This window comes from Blennius ocellaris (assembly GCF_963422515.1).
Source record: "Blennius ocellaris genome assembly, chromosome: 16".
NCBI lineage: Eukaryota > Metazoa > Chordata > Actinopteri > Blenniiformes > Blenniidae > Blennius > Blennius ocellaris.
This window is the reverse complement of record NC_137665.1, coordinates 21,156,306-21,178,805: the sequence shown is the minus strand read 5'-3', so window position 1 is coordinate 21,178,805 and position 22,500 is coordinate 21,156,306. Positions and strand designations below refer to the sequence as shown.

The 22,500-nt window shown below is 44.5% G+C and overlaps 4 protein-coding genes across 5 annotated transcripts in view; all 4 read left to right on the top strand.

Annotated features, from left to right (window-relative positions):
• Positions 1–1,173, top strand: part of LOC308141205 (myosin-9-like) — a 66,050-nt gene extending 64,877 nt beyond the window's left edge. Inside the window, 1 exon segment of the mRNA XM_080511272.1 lies at positions 1–1,173. This exon segment is cut by the window's left edge and continues 788 nt beyond it. The gene's annotated coding sequence lies outside the window, so the exon portion shown is untranslated.
• A 3,035-nt stretch (positions 1,174–4,208) lies between these two features.
• Positions 4,209–10,051, top strand: LOC308141912 (mitochondrial glycine transporter B-like; the record flags this gene model as incomplete). Its single annotated transcript, XM_080512164.1, has 7 exons — positions 4,209–4,223; positions 6,152–6,276; positions 6,508–6,592; positions 6,689–6,868; positions 7,608–7,776; positions 7,874–8,034; positions 9,912–10,051. 7 exons carry the CDS (start codon positions 4,209–4,211, stop codon positions 10,032–10,034), a joined length of 858 nt encoding a protein of 285 aa, XP_080368290.1. The 3' UTR covers positions 10,035–10,051.
• Positions 10,052–12,649: 2,598 nt separating this feature from the next.
• On the top strand, positions 12,650–15,504 carry rpsa (ribosomal protein SA). The gene is made up of 8 exons (XM_080511725.1): positions 12,650–12,688; positions 13,573–13,745; positions 14,040–14,158; positions 14,407–14,652; positions 14,810–14,938; positions 15,016–15,178; positions 15,259–15,279; positions 15,367–15,504. Exons 2-8 carry the CDS (start codon positions 13,613–13,615, stop codon positions 15,459–15,461), a joined length of 906 nt encoding a protein of 301 aa, XP_080367851.1. The 5' UTR covers positions 12,650–12,688; positions 13,573–13,612; the 3' UTR covers positions 15,462–15,504.
• A 1,234-nt stretch (positions 15,505–16,738) lies between these two features.
• Positions 16,739–22,500, top strand: part of map2k4a (mitogen-activated protein kinase kinase 4a) — a 14,238-nt gene continuing 8,476 nt past the window's right edge. The window contains exons 1-3 of one of the 2 annotated variants that reach the window (XM_080510913.1): positions 16,739–17,079; positions 18,533–18,568; positions 20,120–20,152. In XM_080510913.1, coding sequence (XP_080367039.1) covers positions 16,950–17,079; positions 18,533–18,568; positions 20,120–20,152 — 199 coding nt within the window. In that variant the 5' untranslated portion in view covers positions 16,739–16,949. The remainder of the gene's footprint in view (positions 17,080–18,532; positions 18,569–20,119; positions 20,153–22,500) is intronic. The other variant, XM_080510914.1, reaches the window with a different exon arrangement.

Below are 22,500 nucleotides of genomic sequence, written 5' to 3'. Positions count from 1 at the left end.
AGTTCTCCTGCCACCGCAGAAACGCGGTGAAGAAACTTTTCCATGTTTTGTTTTGGGCTTTTTTTTGCTTTCATTTTGTAACGTAACTTTTAAAATCCGTTAGATTCTTGAGCGTTATCACCTCTCCATGTGGAATTCCTCAACATTTTAACATTCTCAGTGAAAGTGTGACTCCGAGGATCATAAATTGTGTCTGATTGACGTTTATCGTCATGAAATGTGAAACATTAAAGATGTAGAAAGCGAGTAGATAATTGGATTATAGCACAAAGCTTTAATATGCAACTTGATATAACAACGCATTTAAAACCAAAACATCTATTTTCTCTGGTGTTTTTTCTAACTTGACAGATATCAGCTTATGAACTTGATTTGCTCAGCGAATCGTTTTGAGTCGTCGTGCAGAACAAACGAGGGAGGATTCATTTGACACCTGGTGAAACTTCTCAAACGTATAAAAGCTAAAAGAGCAAAAAAGTTCCACGCCGCTGGTGAGAACTGGAAATGATTCACAAGTTAATTAAATGTAAAAAAATAAGATGGAAAAAAATCATCATTGGTGCATTTTTACAAGTTATCACCAAAGTAACATTTTCTGCTCTGGCCCTTTTATGAACTTCAGGATGGAACAACTGTATCCGTGTGTTTTATTGAAATGTGGACGAAGCGACACACACACACACACACACACACACACACACACACACACACACACACGCGCGGCCTTAACGTGGGCGGGGTTGTTGGTTTGTCTCCGTCTCTTCTTGACGTGTGGCGGCGGTGGAGGTTTTGTTTTCCAAACAGCTCACACTGTTTTCTCGGGGCACAGCCGGCTCACGTTGTTATATCATGAACCAAATGCAGATCCGGTCCGGTCCGGTCCGGGCGCCGGCTGTTCCCAGTTCGGCTTTTGGCTCACACTGCTGGAAAGTGAGAGGAACGTGTGGTTACTTGAGAATATCGGCTCACAATTCAACAAGGATCGTAACTTCTTTTTCTTTTTTTCGCACTTAAATAGACAAAAGAAATCAACAACAAAAATAAATGCGAGAGAGAGAGAGAGAGAACTGCATCTCATTTATTTTGTAATGTTTATCTGTCTGCACCTCTGCAATGGAAATCGTGTTGTGAAATGTTGGTATTATTGCAAATAAAGATGCTTTCTAAACTGCCGCACTTCTTCTGGTTTCATTTCACCTTCCACTTCCATTCAGATTGTCTCGATTTAGCTTTTGTTTGAAAAATTCCTGCACAAAATTAACCAAAAGCGTGTTCGTGTCGTCCTGAGTTGGTGTTTTTGAAGCGTCTATATTGAAATGCTTTGAGGTTTGGAGCTCTGGAGGCAGCAATGGTGGAAAAGGTTTGAGAAACGAGTTGAATTTGTAGTGAAATACTTAAATACAGCGACACAAATCCTAATCTACAAGTCGCAGATTAAAAAACTTTTTTCCTCCAGCCGTTGCAGTAAATCTGAAAAACAAACGTGTTCCTGAACCGATGTGAAGTCACTGATTCAACTACAAATCACACGTTGCTGCTCTCTAAACCGCCTGCGACGAGGCGGGGCTTATCTGAGATTGACACATCTCACAGCCAATCAGAAGAGAGGAGCTTTTCTGTTTCAAAATGGAGGAAAGAAGTGACGGGATGAGAAATTACTTCTTCAGCTTCATTTCGGAGTTAATTTATTAACATATCTTAAAAAAAAAAACAACAACCATCCCTGCTGCTGTTGATTCCAAGCAGGAAGATTCTTCTTCTCTCCTGATTGGCTGTGAAATCTGTCAATCTCGGATAAGCCCCGCCCCTTTTCCCTCCATCGACTGAATTGAGTGAACTGAAGTTCTGGGCCTCCAAGCAGCAGGAGGAGGAGGAGGAGGGGGAGGAGGAGGAGGAGGAGGAGGGGTTTGGTGGAGTCCAGCCTGGATCAGTGACAGGAAGCTGATGGTTCGTTGAGAATGAAAGAATCACAGACCAACGATACGCTGTCGTTTCAAAACGTGTTGGAACTAAACACATGTTGAGAAAGCTTTATTTCAGGTGTCCGGGGGCCTCCGGGGCCTCCTGGAGAATCCGTTCAGCCGTCAGGTGAAGAGGAAGATTCCCACGGAAAGTTCAGAGAAATTAAACTGAGAGACATGAAAAGATTAAAGAACAGAAAAATTGCAAAGAAGAGATCTGAGCCTGGGTGCTGGGACGGCAGCAGGGTTAAAAAGATCTGCACCGTCTTTCTACGTTTGCTTCTCTATTGAAATTCACATTTTCTGGATAAAATGTGTTTTCTGCTTGAAGTCGTTTGATTCATAGTTATTTTGTTCCAATGGTCTTCAGAATGTGTCGTAAGGCTTCAGTTCTGGCGAACAATAGAAACACCTTATTAGTCCCAGAGTGAACTTCTTTACTTTACACAACAGTTCCTTCAGTTGCAGACTGGAAATGAAGATCGACCAGATTTACATTGAAAAGCTTCGTCTAACCCAGTGTTATTCAACCTTTTTGAGCCGAGGCACACTTTTGTCTTTGGAAAACTCTGGAGTCGCACCACCACCACCACCACCACCACCACCATCACCACCACCACCCGGAAATGTTAAAATGTGAAACTCTGTAGCCTCTATTAACAATATAAAGTCTTTCTCATCAAAGTTTTATCAACAGGAATCAAATAAATACAGAAAAAAGTATTTCCCAATGTGTTTTTTTAATAGTGACTCCCTCAGTGTGAAACCTGGACCTGATGGATGAAGAGCTGAGATCCTGGTTCACATTCTTCCTTTTCTAAAACTTCTCCATCACTGTCACTGACACAGTACTTTGATACAAGATGGTAGCAGGAGGTGGAGATTCACCACACTGACGTCTGTCACTTTACATTTCACCGGCAAAGTTCTGTGCTGCCCTCTAGTGGTGAAGAGTATTTATACATGATAACTCTTCAACACACTGTGAGAGCAAATGTTTTTTTAGAAAAAATGTGAAATGTGATAATTTCCCACGGCTCACCTGTCGAGATCTCGTGGAAACACCAGTGTGCCGCGGCACCGTGGTTGAGAAACACTGGTCGAGAGGAAGAAGAGTCGTGATTTTTAAAGATCAACCGCCATGAAGGCTTAGATCTTATCTCTTGAGGACGTTTCCCTGTGAATCACCACTTCCTGGGGACACAATGTGGAGCATGAGATGAGGAGCTGCTCACAAAGTAGTGGAATACTGATATGATGAGGCCTTTTTGATCATCTGATATTCAAACTGTCATAGAATCACACCTATTAAGCTGTTTTGTGCAGCTCGGGTTCATGTGAGACACGTTACAGTTTGAGGTGAGTAACGGGGGTTTCAGGAGGAACTCAATATGTGTGGTTTATGCAGTAGCGTGATGTGGCCAGCAGGGGGCGCGCAGGGTGTGAGAGGAAAGCAGAAGCAGGTCTGAACCGGTTTAAAGACAGAGATCAACCGTCAGAGGGGTGAGAAACACTTTATTAACACTCAGATGAACGTTTCATACAACATGCAGGTCATTGGCGTGGAGTTGCAGCTTGTTTTGTCTTCATTTGTTATTTCTTTAGTCGCTTTTTAGTATTTTCATCTGTTTCCTCGTCAAAAAGTGTAAACCAAGTGTGAGCATTTATTGATTCTCTCAGGGAAATTTCTTTTTTTTAACTTTCCTTATTGTTAGTACATCTACCTATCCATCTATCCCTCCATTAATCCATCAATCCCTCCATCCATCCATCCATCAACGTCCGGAGGCAGTAAATAGGCATTAATGACAAAGTCAATGTGTTTTTAAGTTTTCTCAATTGACTCAATAACTATATTAAAACCACCGTTCTTCATTATGTTCAGGGTCGTTGTTTATTTCGGTTTCTATAAATAAATAAATTTCAGATTTTTTGTAGCTTGACTTTTTTTTATGATTTATGTTGTTTTGTTTTTTTCTTCACATTTTGTTACGAATTGTGTCTTTTGTTTGACTGGTTCTTGTTGTTGAAGGGAAGTTTCATTAATAGTGTTATTCAATCATTTTTAATATATAACACACACACACACACACACACAGTCTTGTGAACAGGACCTCCTGACAGGCTGGTTAATCAGTACCAGTGTGTGTGTCGGTCTTGTCAAATAAGGAGCGTGGTGTTTGGTCACGTGATCAGTGTGTATTTAAAGTGTGTGTTTCTCTGTCCAGGTGAAAGAAGTGAAGAACTATGGAGCTGTCACTGGTGAGTCTCTCTCTCTCTCTCTTTCTCACACACTTCGGTTTCTCTCAACTTTTTTCTTAATGTTTGCTTGTTTTCTGCAAGTTTTTTTTCACGTTTTCTTTTTATGTTTTCACAAGTTTTCTTTCGTTTTAGTTTAATTTTGCACATATTTAGAGCAGTTTTCTTAGTTTTTAAAATACTTAGTATGAACATCGTCTGTGATCTTTTGTCTTTTTACATGATTCTGTGTCACTGGTCATTTTTAAAAGTCCTTATAATAGTAACTTGTTTCCTTTGATTGGTTTTTCTGGTGGTTTTATTTGTTTTGGGTGTTTTTTATGTGGTTTTGCATCTGTTTTTGGTCATTTTTGGGTTTTGGGTGTGACATCCTGTCATAGTTGATAGATCACCTCCAGTTAGTGTTTCTGTGTCTTTTTGAAAGAGGTTGTCTTCACTTTGCAGTATATTTTCACTCCCTTGAGATTTTTAGGATTTTTAAGATTGAAAATGTGTTTTTATTCAGTTCATCTATAATTTTATTTTGCACCTCTTTGTGCTCATTGTGCTCATTGTGACTCGCCATTAGACTTTTGTGTCGCTGTTTTGCACCTCGTCGTGTCTTTTTGTGGTTTTTCCTCGTGTCTCTGACAGTTTTGTGTCTTTTTCTTCCGACATCTGTACGTTTTCTTCTCGTTCTAATTGTTATTTTGCCCGTCCGTCGCATTTTTAGATATTTCCAGTACGTGTAAAGCTGTTCTGTGATCTTTTGTCTTTTTTTTTTAACATAGTTTTGTGTGTATATGTGCTAGTTTTGGGATTTTTATTTTCAAACTGTATTTACTATCATATGTTTGTGACACTTTCTGTCTCCTGCTTTCGACACTTCAGTTCTTTGTGGTCATTTTTCATCCCATTCTGGAATTTTTCCCCTAAATGTTTCTTTATGACAGTTTAGTTTCTCCTTTACTGTTATTTTCACACTTAAATGTTGATTGTGACTCTTTATGATAGTTTGGCCTTCTCTTTTGATCTATTCTATTACTTTCTGCCGCTCAGTGGGAGTTTCAACTCTTCTCTTTGCTTTGCTTTGTGGTCGTTTTTCACTCTCGTTGTATAAATCCTCCAGTCAGGAGGAATCAGCGACTGTACCTGTCGCCTCCTTCAGATTGAATTTAATCAGTGTTATCACACCTTATGCAACAAACTGGCTTTACTGGCTGAGTACAATCTTCACAACCTGATTAACTTCTTCAGTCTGGTTTATTATGACCTGATTGACGAGTCCAGAGGTAAATGTAGACGCGATGAGGGGAAAATTGACTGATTTAACGTGGATTCATATCAATGAATAGATCCAAGTGAGAGAGAAATGTGTGTGACATTTGATCAAGATGATGAGAAGTTCAAACTTTTGACTCGTTGTCGTCCTTCCAAACATTCCCCGTCGCTTCCTGCTGCTTTTAATGATCCGCCTGAGCAGCTGAGACTAAAGGTGAAGGAACACAATCGATTTCTTTTGAGCAGCAGGATTATCTGGTCAAAGTTTCACCAAGTTGCACATTTGTCTTGTACATTTTAGTTTTCCATAAACATCACTAAATGTTAGAAAATACTGGGTCGAAGGTGACGTTAATAATTCAAACTAAATGGAGCCAACAAGCTAATATTTCGTCTCCATCGACTGTCGATCATAGCTTCTGCTCTTCGTGACGGTTCCTGTCTTCTCTGGGCCGTTTTGCATCTGTTTGATTGTTTTACAATGATTTAGCGTCTTTCTTCAGTTCTCCTGTAACGAAGCTGAAACGGAACAAAAGAATTGGATAATAGATGTATGTTCTAATCTTTAGAAGTGTGAGACGTTGAGCGTCTCGTAGCGTCTGGGTCCTGGTTGGGCTTTAGAAGCTCTGCACTGTGGAGGTTGAGCTGAAGTGTGTGTTTCCCCCCGTCAGGCTCACCCGGTCCTCAAGGCCTTCATGTGCGGCTCCCTGAGCGGGACCTGCTCCACCCTGCTGTTCCAGCCTCTGGACCTGGTGAAGACCCGCCTGCAGACGCTGCAGGGCGCCACGCAGCCGGGGTGTGTCTGTGTGTGTCTGTGTGTGTGTGTGTGTGTCTGTCTGTGTGTGTCTGTGTGTGTCTGTGTGTGTCTGTGTGTGTCTGTGTGTGTCTGTGTGTGTGTGTGTCTGTCTGTCTGTCTGTCTGTCTGTCTGTCTGTCTGTCTGTCTGTCTGTCTGTCTGTCTGTCTGTGTCTGTGTCTGTGTCTGTGTGTGTGTGTGTGTGTGTGTGTGACGCTCCTCCCTCTGTGCAGCTCCAGCAGGGTGGGAATGGTGTCGGTGTTGCTCACTGTGGTGCGAACGGAGAAGTTGCTCGGCCTGTGGAAAGGTGTTTCCCCGGTAAGGTCCCCCTCCCCGGCCCCCATCGACCCTGGCCAGTGCCCCCCCCCCCCCCCCCCCCCCTCCTCTCCCCCCCTGACTCTCTGCTCTCTGCAGTCCTTCGCTCGCACCATCCCCGGCGTGGGACTCTACTTCAGCACCTACTTCTCCCTGAAGCAGCACTTCTTCCCCGACGGGCCCCCGGGGGCGCTGCACGCCGTGCTGCTGGGGGGCGGGGCCCGCGCCGTGGCGGGGGTCGTCATGCTGCCCGTCACCGTCATCAAGACGCGCTTTGAAGTAGGTGGCACGGATTTTTAATTCCACGTTGAGGTGGAGCAGCGTGATCCCGAGTGCAGCGGGATGTAGAACAGAGCCACAAACACCTTCCATTCATGCTTTAACGGTTTCTATTTTGTCGTGGCGCCGAGTGTGCGTCATGAAAATGTTGATATTTTCACAAAAGCCAAACCATTACTACCGAAAATGACAAAAATCTCAACGTAAAGTCAATTTTAATGAAACCTTTTGGTGCAAAACAGTGAAATGTCTTAAACACACGAATAATGATTTGGATCATGAATTCAAATTCATGCTTTTGGAAACAAGAACATCAGAAAGAACATGCAAACTCCAAATCCGTCGCTCTTTGAGGCCGGAGTCCTGGAGTCCATCCCATATTACTGCCATTATATTCTGTCACCAGCATGCCTGTTAATGTAATATGTTCATTAATATTAGTTTATTATTAAGCTTTAATTCAACAACAGTCACAATGACTCAAACTTTTAAAAACCTCAATTTAAGCTGAAAAAACCCCACAGAATTGATTTCAAAACAGTTTTAATGGATCAGACCCCTGAGAAGCCATGGATTCTACAACATATTGAATCTTTATCATCGTGAATCCCAATTCCAGCGCGTGGACGACACACGCGTCCCGACCGACCGACCGCCGCAACCTGCTTTCATTTCTGTCTCATGTGAGCACGAGCTGCTCAGGCCAGACAGTGTGGACTGACCGGTGTCTGTGCTGCAGTGCGGCCGCTACAGCTACGGCAGCGTGGCCGGCGCCCTGCGCAGCGTCTGCAGGACGGAAGGCCCGCGGGCCCTCTTCTCCGGCCTCATGGCCACGCTGTTCAGAGACGTCCCCTTCTCCGCCGTCTACGTCCTCTTCTACAGTCAGGCCAAGGCGGCTCTGCCAGAAGGTGAGTGTGTGTGAGTGTGTGTGTGTGTGTGTGTGTGTGTGTGTACAGACGGCGGTCACTCTGACCGGACGGCTAAAGCGGTGTCTGTCCCCTCCAGGGATCAGCTCGTCCTCCTCGGCGCCGCTGGCGAACTTCGGCTGCGGGCTCCTGGCCGGCGTGTCGGCGTCGCTCCTCACTCAGCCCGCAGACGTGGTGAAGACGCGCGTCCAGGTCGACCCCGGGCTGCGGACGCTGCGGGCCGTCCGCCTCGTCCACCTGGTAAGCGCGCCCGCCCGTTAATGGTTGCAGGGTTTTTGATTGGTCGGCCTCTGGCGCGGAGACGTCACGGCTGCACTTTAGCCCCGGCGCTCTTCTTATCGGTGGAACCGACACACGCAGAGACACTTTCATTATAGCAGCTGAGACGTTTATCAACAATACAGCAACTGCTGCATTATGCAATGATGTGCAAACCGCCTCACGTCCATATTTATTTATTTATTTATTTATTTATTTATTTTCGTGTTATGTCATGCCATTTCACTATATATATATATATATATATATATATCATCCATACATGAACAAAACCAGCCACCCAGAGAGGGACGTAAGGAGGCAAAGCCACCCAGAGAGGGACGTAAGGAGGCAAAGCCACCCAGAGAGGGACGTAAGGAGGCAAAGCCACCCAGAGAGGGACGTAAGGAGGCAAGGCCACCCAGAGAGGGACGTAAGGAGGCAAGGCCACCCAGAGAGGGACGTAAGGAGGCAAAGCCACCCAGAGAGGGACGTAAGGAGGCAAAGCCACCCAGAGAGGGACGTAAGGAGGCAAAGCCACCCAGAGAGGGACGTAAGGAGGCAAGGCCACCCAGAGAGGGACGTAAGGAGGCAAGGCCACCCAGAGAGGGACGTAAGGAGGCAAGGCCACCCAGAGAGGGACGTAAGGAGGCAAGGCCACCCAGAGAGGGACGTAAGGAGGCAAGGCCACCCAGAGAGGGACGTAAGGAGGCAAGGCCACCCAGAGAGGGACGTAAGGAGGCAAAGCCACCCAGAGAGGGACGTAAGGAGGCAAAGCCACCCAGAGCGCAGTCCCTACAAAGAGTGGTAAAATGTAGGGTGGTGAACGAGCAGCGATGTGACGTCATTACAACAATAAAGGATGAAGAAGGTAGAATTGCGGCTGCAGGTCATGACAGCGGCTCAACTGGTGTCTGAAGCTGGGAGCTTCCTGTACCTTTCACAGTAAAAGCCGACAGTTCCAGGAGGTTCATTACAGACTTGTTGAGAGTGACGGAACATTCTAGTGAATTCCACAACAACTACAGGACATTAAAGACACACCATCACACTCATGGTTCTAACAATCCACATCTCCCACATTTATCTTCCATTTTAATAATGTGTCGCAATAAAGGAGCTGAGAGCTGCAATGCATTATGGGAGTTTCTGTTTGTCATGTTTAAAATGTAATAATTGGGGGTTATGTTAGGTTTGTAGTGTTGCTAATAATTGTGTTTTTGTTGCTTAGTTCATGTAGTTTAGTTTATTAGTTGTAAGTTGTCAACCAGCAGTGAAGAAGGTTTTGTGTGTCGTGTCCTCCTGGCATGGTCTTCCTGGGGGACTGTCAAAATAAAATGTGTGTCTCTCTGGGTGTTGTGTTCAGTGGGAGACGGGACCAAATGGCTCTTTGAGCGTTAGAGGTCACCGACCCCTGGTCTAGACTCTGTGAGTAGAACCACTGGAGAGCAGACTGAGTGGCTGTGATGTCAGAGAGGAAGTGAGATGTCAGGATTCATCAGCAAATTAGGAATGGAGATTAAAGAAATATCATTCAGGTTGGTTTTTTAGATGTAAAGGACTGATTCTTGAGAGGCACAACAAGTCAGGAATGTAGAGTATTGATTCAAAATGTACCAAAGTTTATTGTAAACAAAGCCTCTGTGAAACTGCTGGTGTTAAATCATATTTAAGGAACTTTAATCATTGAGTTGATGACATATGAGTGTTTGAAGGGAGGAATAAATACGTTTTTACTCCTTTTCGTTCACGCAAATTTAGATTAAGTGGATTTCGTTTTTTATTTTCTATCTTTTTTCATGTTTGCGTGTTGAAAGTTAAAAGTTGATTGAGGGTGTTTGTGTTTGTGCCTCCTGAAGGAGTCGGGGCTGCAGGGCTTCTTCAGAGGAGCCGTCCCTCGCTGTCTGCGGAGGACCTTGATGTCGGCCATGGCGTGGACCGTCTACGAGCACATGATGTCAAACCTGGGACTGAAGTCCTGAAGGCGAGCAGAAGGAGGAGACGGAGAGCCGGAGTCTCACTGGTGACGCCGGACGTCACAGGAGACCGGTGGACACTTCTGTGGAAACGTGTTTCTAATCCACGCCGTGACGTTTGGTTTTGCTCTTCAGCCGTGTGGACGTCCATTTTTCACGTTGGACAAATAAATCCCAGCCGCAGCGGAGGACGCCACAGCAGCATGACGCCGTGAACTTTAACCTCGGCAGGAGACTGAAGCCTGAAGGAAAAACCTGTTATTTATATTTTTGATAAGATGAAATGTGCATTTATCTGCCTTAAAATGGGACGTTTGTTTCATTTGCCTTTTGGTGTTTGGCTAATCAGTGTTAACACTTTTTCTAATAAAACTTTAAAAAATATGAAGAGTGTGAACTGTGCTTTTGTGATTCCATTTCTTCCATGCATTCACATTTGTAAGCCCGCTAACGTTAAGTTGTGCAATGCCACTTTGCACCATAAGGTGGTGTTGTGAGTCGCTCTGGGGTCTTCACAGTATCAGAAAGGTTACCATGGTTACAGTAATTGTTTGACGCTCTGCTCGACTACTAAAGACCTATAAGTGAATAAATAAAATCCTGTGAAGTGAAGCTTTGAGTGTTTGTGTCCGTGACGTGTGAAGCAGTAAGATCCGTCCCGGTGACCAGGCTATACAGCATCTTCCTCCCACTGGCCTGCGGGACTTCATGACCGTGTCGCTTCCCAACAGACTGACCTGCATCTCCTGTGTATCAGTGATTGAGCCGACGGGATCAGATCTGACCTCGCCATGCTGCAGCTTTGTTTTATGACCCGATGTAAGTCCTGACTGGAGTAATGGTGACATGACACCCTCCGCTCAGGCGCCATGTTTTATCCCCGGCAAAAACCAGATTCATACAGGAAATACTGCACATGATGGAGGTGGCTTCAGATGTGACTGTACTACGATTAGAATAATAGATTTGAGAAGGAGAGCTTTTTAATCGTACTATAAGGGGGTATTAAACTACAATAAAACCTTCTATTCGAGTTTATCCACAATATTCCGTCCTGGTGGGTGACGCCTATCAGCAGGTTGCAGCGGAGCACAGAACACCAGGGCCAAAGACTTATTGCCACAGTGGGAGATAAGCGGTGCGTCGTGGGGGAGGAGTGGCGATGTGACATCAAATAGAAAGCAAGGAGACTCTCAGTTAGCCGGTTACTGCAGGTCACTTCATTCATGCGGCCAGAAGTCACATTGAACTGTGCCAAGTGGTAAATGGTCCCTTTATTCCCGTCATGTGACGTGTTTTCACCTCTTTACACTGTTAGTTAAATATGAGTTACATATTCAGGCTCATGGTGAATCGAGCAACCATCCTTGGCATTGCAAAAGAACGTGAACATGTTAAATCAACCAGGTTCAAATAAGTCTTTCTATTCTATCTTTGTTGGCGGCTGAAGTAAATCCCTGGATGAGCGTTCTCAGTAATATTGAACATTTAGACCAGTTCACTTCACATGCATGTGTTCCATTGTGACCAAACCAGATTAAATCCCATACAATAAGATGCCAAACTAAATCATTTTACTGACTGCCACTGGGATGTCAACTTCTTTACCAACGACACACTTTGATTATCACACAATTCATGAAGCTGACGCTTCTCTTTGTGAACGGGGACGTCTGGGTGTCGCTCTCCTCACAACGTTTATGAATGAATCCCACCAAACAATGTGAATGCACAACTAAAATCTGGCAGTTTGTCGGTGAAACTGTGACTGAAATGGTTGTTGGAAACACGCGGTGTAGCGGTGGAACCTGCTTTCACTCAGTCAGCTCAGATCACCTCCACTGATCCTGCAACCCTCGTTTGGGTCAGCAGATATGAGGTAATAGCTGTTAAACCATGCAATCAGTGTGTGAAGTTACAGGCTTTATCTGTGCTTCGGCTTCATTTTACATTCTTGTGTTATCTTGCCCTCGCTGACATTATTATTCTGTATGAAACTCAAATCCAGGTCATGTTTTGTCCGAATCTAATAGATGTCCCTGTGCTCGACCTTGAGTTTGTTGATTTGACCTCCACCTTGACCAGAAAACAACTCCAAACCAAATCAATCACATATGTTTCTTTGATTTGGGGATTTCCAACAGGACTCATATCCCCTACTGTTGTGTAAAAAAAAAACCTTTCCAGCTGATCTGCTGCTTTCACTACAGCTCATGATCCTGAATGCTGCAACCATGTATTTGACCGGTTTATACTTAATTCCCATAAGACATGTTTTATTGAAATCATTTCTCAACCTTGCTGTGTCACTGTGTACACATTGTGAACCCCATTTTCCTGGAACTCCTTATCTCGAACAAACAGGCCGTGAGCACAGGTCAGTCCTTCACCGCGCAGTCAGCGTCTCAGCTTTGTCTTAATATGGTCTTTCCATCTCCATTGTCTTAATATGGGATGAGTGGACTGAGGTCACCCCCGGCTGTCTCCACACCACGTGGCGCAGCTCCACCTGCCGGCCAGCACACGTAAGCACAGCAAACCCTCCTCTGGACAAACCGACCAATCACAGGACGGGGATTATCGGTATAAATACCACGTCACTTCCTCCTAGCGCTCTCTTTTCACCGTCTGGTCAGATTTCCATACGGCGTTGTGTCGTGGTGAGTTTAAACATTCATTATTGTCTAAATAAACGCAATACCAACCTCTATGACACTACTTAATGGTAGATTAAGGAACAAGGAAGCAGGATCGATGTAAAGGTGCTTTAAGTCGTGACTTTATTTAAGTATATTTCTAATTCTTCGACTATGCTAACGGATGAAGCTAACTTATTAGCTGCGAACACGCGCTCGTCTCCATGTTCCCGTCAAAATACTAAATTAAATACTCGCCTTACTGGATTTTAGCAGCCTTTACAAGTATGTGCAATTTAAAAGGATCAAATCATGCGTGAGGATATCTAAAGCTTTTGGGAACTCTGTTAAAAGCAGTTTTATCCAAGGAAAGGCCGCATCAAAAGCGGGAAGTTTGTAGGATAATTCCTATAATTTAATCGTTTAAAGATTGTTTCAAGTATCAAGGCACAAAGCTCTCTGATCAACATGACTTATTGCAACACAGCACGTGATCGTCGTTGCAATAATTTTGAGGTTAGTATAGGTAAAGCCAAGAAATTGGCCAAGATCGACATAATAGAACCTTGAATGTCCATTTTACTTGGTATAAAAATATATCCCTGTCAACAGGAACAAGCACCTTGCTGGATTTGAACAGACTTTGCAAGAATGTATTAAACTACTTTTAAGATGTGTGAATAATGCTGGATGACATAAGAAAAGCATTGTAATTAAACCAGGATTCACCCTTAAAGTTCTACAAATAGTTTGACTTTGTGCCACAAAGAGAACTACTGCAGATTGTGATTAACTTTTAACTGTAGCAATAGAACATGTGAACTCGCTTTTGATGGACATTATCAGCCCCAAACCTGTGCAAATTAATACGACTGATTGGTCTTTGTGTTAAAAAAATTTTTTTCCAGCTCTCCCGCTAAATCCGTAACTCAAGGGAAAGTGGTCACGATGTCCGGAGGTCTGGATGTCCTTCAAATGAAGGAGGAGGATGTGCTGAAGTTCCTGGCGGCAGGAACCCATCTGGGAGGAACCAACCTGGACTTCCAGATGGACCAGTACGTCTACAAGAGGAAAAGTGACGGTGAGTGCAGACGTCAGGCTCACTGGAGCCTTTCTGATACGGAGAGGAGGAGGAAAGGCCCTGCGGGGGGGGTTTAGGGTGTCGGTGCTCCGCCTTGCAGGAGGAAGTGGTCAAAGAATGTTCACTGAATAATCCAAGTTGTGTTAATAAATAAATGGTGAATTCCTCAGTTTATCCAGTCATGATAAACTGAACATCCATGAAGTAGATCCGGATGATGCACTTGTGCAACTTCATTTAATATTATGTAACACTGCTGAGGATGTTTCTAGATCACGTGTGCCTCGTCCTCAGGTGTGTACATCATCAACCTGAAGAAGACCTGGGAGAAGCTGCTCCTGGCCGCCCGGGCCATCGTTGCCATCGAGAATCCTGCTGACGTGTGTGTCATCTCTTCCAGGAACACTGGACAGGTGAAGTGCCGGTAAAAGACGTCCGATTTCGCGATGCGCACACTATTAAAACCGGGCACTGTTGTCGGTGTTCTGGCGTCGGAAGTGTGCAAAAGCAAGCAGGCCAGGATTTCGCTAACACCATTAGGACTTCTCGTCCAATGACTGGCGTTTGATAGTGACCTGGGCCACACCTCGCCGCTCTCCCTGCTAATAAATCCTAAACGGCTGATTTGAGGCCTTAACTTTGATTTCCTGCCGTCTTCCAGAGAGCCGTGCTGAAGTTCGCCTCTGCCACCGGCGCCACCACCTTCCACGGTCGCTTCACCCCCGGTACCTTCACCAATCAGATCCAGGCAGCCTTCAGGGAGCCCCGCCTCCTGCTCGTGACGGACCCCCGCGCCGACCACCAGCCGCTGACTGAGGCCTCCTACGTCAACATCCCCACCATCGCCCTGTGCAACACCGACTCTCCGCTGAGATACGTGGACATTTCCATCCCCTGCAACAACAAGGTGAGAGCGGCGGCAGCGCCTCCCACTGGAGCTCCACCCTGTCCTGTCTGTGGTGCCGGTGGAGGTCTGGGGGAGGTGGAGGTCCGGCCACACCACCGAGTCTGAATGAGCAGGTGTGGATTGGAGGCCGCCGGTAACGGGTGTGTGGTGGTTTCAGGGTCACCACTCTGTGGGTCTCATGTGGTGGATGCTGGCCAGGGAGGTGCTCCGCATGAGGGGGACCATCTCCAGGGAGCACCCGTGGGAGGTCATGCCTGATCTGTACTTCTACAGAGACCCCGAGGAGGTGAGAGCAGCTCAGTGGGCCCAGTTGAGTCGTGGGCAGATTGAGGCCATTTTCTTAATCCTCTTGTTTGCTTGCAGATTGAGAAGGAGGAGCAGGCTGCCGCTGAGAAGGCTGTTGGCAAGGAGGAGTTCCAGACCGAATGGAGCGCCCCCGCTGCCGAGTTCACTCAGCCGGAGACGGTGGCCGACTGGTCGGAGGGCGTGGCCGTGCCGTCCGTCCCCATCCAGCAGTTCCCTGCAGGTGAGAGCAGACGCCTCCTCACACCTGGATTGAAGCTCTGCACCTTCTTTATTCTGACGAGTTTCTTTCTCACTTTGCAGCTGCTCCACCAGTCAAGACAGGTGAGCGTCTCCCCAGCATCCTCTCATTCTAACATTCGTTCATTCATTCATCCTGAGCCGTTGTGACTGATCTGTTTCCTCCTGCAGAGGACTGGAGCACTCAGCCCGCCACCGAGGACTGGTCCACTGCGCCCACGGCTCAGGCTTCTGACTGGGGCGGCGCCACGTCCGACTGGTCTTAAACCTTCAGCATCGGCAACAATTAAAGTGTTTTTCTACACTCGACTTGGTGTTCTGTTCTAATTTGTTTCTTTTTTTGGGGGGGAGGGGGGGGTTCAAATGATCCACTTTGAAGTTCAATAAAAATCAGAACAGGATTGGCAAAACAAAATCTAAAAATTACTTCCCTCTGTTACTGTGGGATATCACTTTAGCTTAAACTGAGGAAATTAAATGAAACTTTTCAAGCTTCCTACTGCCCCATAAGTAAAAATGATTAATCAAATGGTCAGCTCTGGGAAATTGTTTAAGATCTTGATTAATTTTTAATAGAAATGACGGGCATTAATCCAGAATTGATGTTCCACTGGTTGAAGGAATGAGATTCGGTTGAGCATGATTAAAAAAAAATTAACATTTTAGATTAAGGGCTTGTTTGGAGGTTTCTTTTCACAAATGAGTGTCTGAAGACACTCAGGTTACAGACATGAGGGAACTGAGCTGAGACTCCTGGACGGAGAAAACAACACTTTCCTCATCACTAAAATGTTTTGCAGTCTTTCATGGCCTAATGATCTGGTGACACAAATGAAGGTAGTGAACCACCACAAGCAGATTTCCTGCTTGAAGGAATCAAATGGAACTTGTAGGCCAAAGCTGAGTGGCAGGAGGATTTAAACCGGCCACTGAGAAGACGTTCCTGGACTGCGGGAGGAAAACCAGGGGAACGTACAAAGGCCTCAGACATTTCAAACTACTACATTTTCACATTATTGATCTGCAAATACAAAACCGGTTGTACAGACCATAAAAGTAGATCTGGTGATTTTCTTTGAAATTTCACTTCATGAAGTACTTTCTAAAAGTTGTCTACTGATATTTTTTATTTCACTTGTAAACATTTTTTTAAAGAAAATTATTGGAATTCAATAATTTTTATCTCGGAATTCTGAGGGAATTATAAATAGGAAAGAATTCAGAGAAACGTGTCTCAATTCTGACTTTAAGTGAAATTCGAAATTCAAAGATTAACGTTAGAATTTTGTCCTTAATGTCAAAAGTGTGATTGAAAAATAATTTTGACATCGAGTTAGAATTTTTATTTATGGAAATAAATTGGCTTATTGATTGAAAAAGTCTTTCATCTATGATTTTTTCCTTCAGAACTTCAAAAAAATTATGAGAATCAGAACGTACATTTCAGGATTGTCTACCGGAAGTCCCGCCCAGATGTCGACCTGTCAGTGAGACACCGGAAGTCCCGCCCCCACGTGGACCTGTCAGTCACTCGGTCAGCTGATTGCGGCTCGTGAAGCTTCAGTCCAGTTAGCTTAGCTTAGCTGCAGGTTTGTTTTTGTGAATTCAACTAAAAGTTCCCTTTAGGATAAATCGTCATTCTCGAACCGGCTCCAGGCTCCGGTGCAGTCCGCCCCTGGTTGTTACTTTCGCGGGGAGGGAAGCAGCGTGTAGCCGCTCTCCCGGCGCTGCTGGTCGGATCCAAACACTCAACAATGGCGACTCCCGGTCCGAACGGCTCGACCACCCCGGGCAGCCTCACCGCGGGACCCGCGGGACAGCACCAGAACCAGCCGCAGCACCAGAGCCAGGCTCAGCACATCACCACCGTGAGCAGCATGCAGGGTGAGTCGGCAGGCCGGAGGCTGGAGCTCCCGCGGGCTGCGGGCTGCGGCTCCGCACTCTGCCGCAGTGAAGGTTAACGTTAGCGGGGGCTAGCCGAGGGAGGCTCCGGCGACTCCCAGCACCGGGAAATATCCCCCCCGAAATATCGCCCGGAGAGCCGGCCAGCCTCTTTATTCATCCACTGGATGAACCGGCGGGATGTTTAAAACCAGAGTTAATCAACTGGAATAACCATTATCCACCATTTACTGGAATAATGCCATTTTAAAGCCTCGTTACATTCTGTTCTCCATCACCTGCTTCAGATCTCCATTCAAAAAAACTCTTAATTTTACACTTCATCAATCTTTCTACTCGTTATCTAAGGTGATTTACAATAAGCTTTATAAAAGCACATTAAATAGGGAAGTGTCGTAATCCGGCTCAGATGAAATCACAGTTTCTACCTGCGTTTTGATTTTTACAGCATAATTAACAGTCAAAATCAAGATTACTGTTGTGCAATCTGGTGCTGAAGAATCCTAATTTATTAAAAACACTCAATATAGAGAACTTGACAATCTAAACGTGGAACAACAATGCAAATTCAACCCAGGAACTATTATAGGGCATACATTAGACCCTATTGCATTACTTTACTGTTCTTGAATAAATTTACAGTTTAAGATGGATTGTGAGTAATTTAATCTGTTGCTACAGTCAGAGGCAGTAAATGTTTTTACTCAATTAGTAAATTCTGCAATTATATATATAAGTATTTCTAAATGATTAGTTGATAACAACAATGTGAATACAAGTGCCTTAAAAATGGAATAGCATAGAAAAGAAATCGATATCTTGTTAGTTTTTTGTGTAAACATAAAAGTTAATCTCAAGTTGGCAGCATTTTGTTTTAATAGATTTATGACTGTGATCGTTTTGGATTCTGCCCATTAAAAAAAAAAAGCATCAGAACGTCTGGGATTATCTTGATTTATAATCCCAAATTTTCAAAAGACTGTCCTAATCCGTTTGTTATTGTTCTAAAAATTAATCTGGACCATTTATTTTGGGAAATAAACATGCAATCTACATTTTGACAGATTAACGATTATTTCAAAAGTAGGAAAATACACTTAGTTTGTCTCCCAAAAATATTAGAGATTATTCCAAACATTTTTTATTGCTTCACAATTGATAAAATATTTACATTCCAATCAAATAACGAATCTGAGCAAATGTAGACATGAAGCTGTGATGTAAATGCAGAAAAATGAAACTAAAGCAGTAAAATAATCAACTAAATTGTGTAAATGTGAGTATGTGGAGCAGGGTTACGTGATTTAAACTTTGTGGAATCAAGTGGGTCTCCTGTGTGACGGATTTCTATACATGAAGTATTCATGTTTTTTTCTTCTTAAGCTGCGATCGTCTTCAGTTTTGGTGCTAATTCTCTTTTCATTTGAACTTTCAGAGTCCAACACCTGCTGGAGGTGTCAGAGTGAAACAGGTAAACTCACATCACTTCACATTCCACAGGAGGGATTATTCACAATTCTCCTTTTATTATAATTGTACACGTGCTGTTTAGATTATTCTAGTTAAATCCGATGGTATGAATTGATATAACTTCGCTGCATGCTTTATTTCTCTCCATGTTGAGGTCCTTGTTTCTGTAAAGAGGTTTAAAGGTGCAGTACGCAATATTTTTAATCCATCAGTTTATAAAAGACTACTAATTGAATTTACAAATTAAAACTAGCGGTAAATGAAAAGAGCTGAAGTGTGTGAGCTCATTAAAATAAAAGTGATAACTGGCAGTAATCACATTACAGCAGTAATCAGATTAGATTTGTTTAATGTGATAACAGAAACCCTCGTTAACGTCTTTTCTTTCATATTTCCCACAAATGTCATGACAAAAGACTCAAACGTATCAAAGCGTCATCTGCTGGCCGTTGTTAGCCGTTAGCTCATATGGATGCTAACTAGCCTGTCAGGGAGCCACGTCACTGTGAAACACTGAGCAGTGAGCGTCTCCATGGCAACAGACGCTGATCTCCTTTAGTCTCTCCCATGAGGAGCCTCATCCACTTTGTGTGGGACAGTTTTTCATAGTTTTGGGGGATTTATTTGGTAACAATTAAACGTTAACATCCTAAATTCTAATGGATTGATCCTTGATGACAAATCATCCCTGAAGATTTCAAGTAATTTGGGTTGATAGTTTTTGCGAAAAGTTGGTAAAATACATACAAACTGGTAAATAGATAAATAAATACACAGAGACGAAATCATAACCTTAAGTTTTATTGGGGAAAGTAATAAGATTTTTACCTTGTGTGTGAATAAATGACTCATTACTGCCACCAAGTGGTAGTTCTGGGCATGAAAGGGATTTAATGGATTTATCGAATTTATAGCTAAAAAAGAGGTTTGTTTTGCGAATTTATTTTTTTGAGGACAATCGCGGCAAAAAAAGATGCACTTTTGACAATATATGTGAGGTCAGCAGTCATTTTTAAATGCATTGCGGAAAAAAATAATTGAAAGTTGAATCAACTCTTGAATATCTGCTGGATTTAGTTTCTGAGGCCGAATGGTCCGGCGTACTGCACCTTGTAATGGCGGCGTCAAAACAAAAAACCCCAAAGCAAACTCCAGATGATCTGACAGATTTCTCCTGCTGTGTGTTCTTCTGACCCCGAGCTGCTTTAACTCTGTCTCCATGTCTCCTTTTCGCCTCAATGCTGCTAAATAACGGTCTGTCACTGCCGCCGTCACCCGGACGATGGTGAGCCGTCCGGGGAGCAGACACACCCCCTCCTCCACGCCTCCATCACGTCTCCGTCACATTCACACCTTTCCTCCTTCTTTTCCTCCGACGTGACCTGCATGCCGCTGTGTCTTTACCCATCCTGAAAACGGGGGGTGGGTGAGGGAGGTGGGAGGTGGGGGGGGGTGGTGGAGACGGGAGGAGTTGTTTGTGGAGGTGGACTCAGGAGGGCGACGCGTTGAAGTTGAAGCACTGAGGAAGTAAAAGCTGTCTTCTCACCTCCAGGCTTTCAGATAAACCTGTCAGGAGCGCCCCCAAGTAAGGAAGTGTGGTGTGTGGGTGTGGTGTGTGGGTGGTGTGTGGGTGGTGTGTGGGTGGTGTGGGGCGTCTGTGCCGCTGTGCTCCACTAACACCCTGCTGCAGCCTGGCGCCGCCCCGCAGGCCTCTAAACGCCACTGCCTCCATCAGAGGCTCATCAATACTGTCTATATGTGGCGCATACACACGTCTGCTAATACAAGAGGACAGTTTAGATGCGACAAACTATTAATAATGGTTTAAAAACGCCCAAAAAAAGTGATTATTTGATTGAAAATAGATCAATTCATTGATATTTTCTTTTTTTTTTTTTCAACCAGAGGCCACAGGGCAGAACGATTTATTGAAAATGACCCAAAACAACAAGAATAAAATGGTAAAAGAAACCAGAGGAAGCACAGAGCCAGCTCGTTTAACTTGAGGGGCAAATAAATAACCCCCCCCCTGCTGGTGCCGGGGCGTCACTGCGTGTGTTTAGTGTCAAGCTTTTCTTCACAAATAACACAAGACAACCTGCTGGTATTTCATAACACGTGTTGCCGACAGTTTCTTAACTCATTAACAGAAGAGTTTCATACGGCTCATCTGGAGAAATCACTGCAGCTCAATTTGTAAAAGGAGATTAAAAAAACCCCCATTTTGGTCCAAATAATTGAACTTCTGGTCAAAGTTTCCATTTGAAATGATGGAAAATCACATTAAATCATTTCATACATTAATATTGTCTTAGTATTTTTATCCCCCGCCGTGGCTGATAGGACCCGAAGGGGGATCTTGAAACAGTCTCCGTACGTCCGTACGTTCGAATGTTTCTACCTATATCTCGGCAACCCCTGGGCCCACAGTGACCAAACTTCACATGTGGATACATCTCAGAGGGGGAAGGGATACTATGGTGACCTTGACCTAATTTGCATATTAAGTAGGTCACAGGGTCACGAAGTGCTTAAAAACACATTTTGGGCTCTGGAGGCCTAGGTTTTTGAGCTAGGGCTCTGAAATTGTATACACACATGATACACACTCCAGGGATAACCTCCAGTACACCAAGTGACCTGACCTTGACCTTGAAGATTGGTAGGGTCTGAAGTTTGCTCGTCATGGTTGCACAATACATGTATTTTCATATAAACATTTCTCCTCATTTCTCAGCAGTTCCTGGGCCCACAGTCACCAAACTTCACACATGGACACTCCACCTGGGGAGAAGGGGCACCATGGTGACCATGACCTAATTTGCATATCAGGTCACAGGCTCACTAAGTGCATAAAAACACCTTTTGGGCTCTGGAGACGTATTTTGACATAGCTTATGAAGAAGACCTTTCAGATTCTACATAATGATCTACTAGGACCCATGGAACACCCTCTAGTGTACCAAGTGTGCTGCCTTAGAGCTGGCTTTGTGAGAAAATATAAAACCCTCCGGCGGGGGATTAGCCGAGCAACGGCCTTCTTGTATTTATTTATTTTTTTAAAAACATGGTTAAATATAACACTATATTAGAAATGGTTGAATTTGTATTCAGCCACCAATAATTGAACCTTATTTTAGACCGGGGGTGTCAAACATGAGGCCCGAGGGGGACGAGTTTGTGAAAATACCCAGAACGCAACACTGTTCTGGACGTTTCACTGTATTTTTGCGCCATCAAACTTGAGATCGGAGTCACTTGCAGGGTAAAATGTGGGCGAAGGTGTTGACATTTCCACAAAGACAAACTCCAACCCTCCAGGTCACGGCGGCCATGTTTGACCAGGCGGAGCCTCTCGGGGTGAAACCCAGATGTTTTGACACTTTCCCCCAACGAAGCGGCGGCTGAGGAGCGAAGCTCCATTTTAAAAGACGACAACTCCCGAGTCGAAAATGCAAAAGGTGTCCAAGAGTGTTGAGGAGATGAAGCTCGTTCTCGTTCGCCGCCTTTCAGTGTGAAACTAACAAGAAGCAGTCCTGGCGTGTTTAAAAACTGTGTGTGTGTGTGTGTGTGTGTGTGTGTGTGTGTGTGTGTGTGTGTGTGTGTGTGTGTGTGTGTGTGTGTGTGTGTGTGTGTGTGTGTGTGTGTGTGTGTGTGTGTAATGGCATGGGGGCATTTCAGTGTGGCTTGTTGAGATAGGCTGCTACACACACAGGTGGTGTTTTGGGTGGATGGAGGTTTTTGCTCCATCACAGGTGGGGGGGAAAAAAAACAAAACCCAGGGAATCTGGAGTGGACCACTCCTGCAGCCGCTGGTGAAGCTCCTCCCACTCCGTCCTGGTCCCGTCCAGGTTTTCTCCACATCTCAACTTCCTGAAATTCCACCCAGCTGTGATCCTGTGTCTTTAATGTCCTGTAGTTGTTGTGTGATTC

Coding starts and splice junctions, on each gene's coding strand:
- rpsa (XM_080511725.1), top strand. CDS start 13,613: ATGTCCGGAGGTCTGGATGTCCTTCAAATGAAGGAGGAGGATGTGCTG. Junction 14,653..14,809: donor CCATCCCCTGCAACAACAAG/GTGAGAGCGGCG, acceptor TGGTGGTTTCAG/GGTCACCACTCTGTGGGTCT. Junction 15,280..15,366: donor TGCTCCACCAGTCAAGACAG/GTGAGCGTCTCC, acceptor TTCCTCCTGCAG/AGGACTGGAGCACTCAGCCC.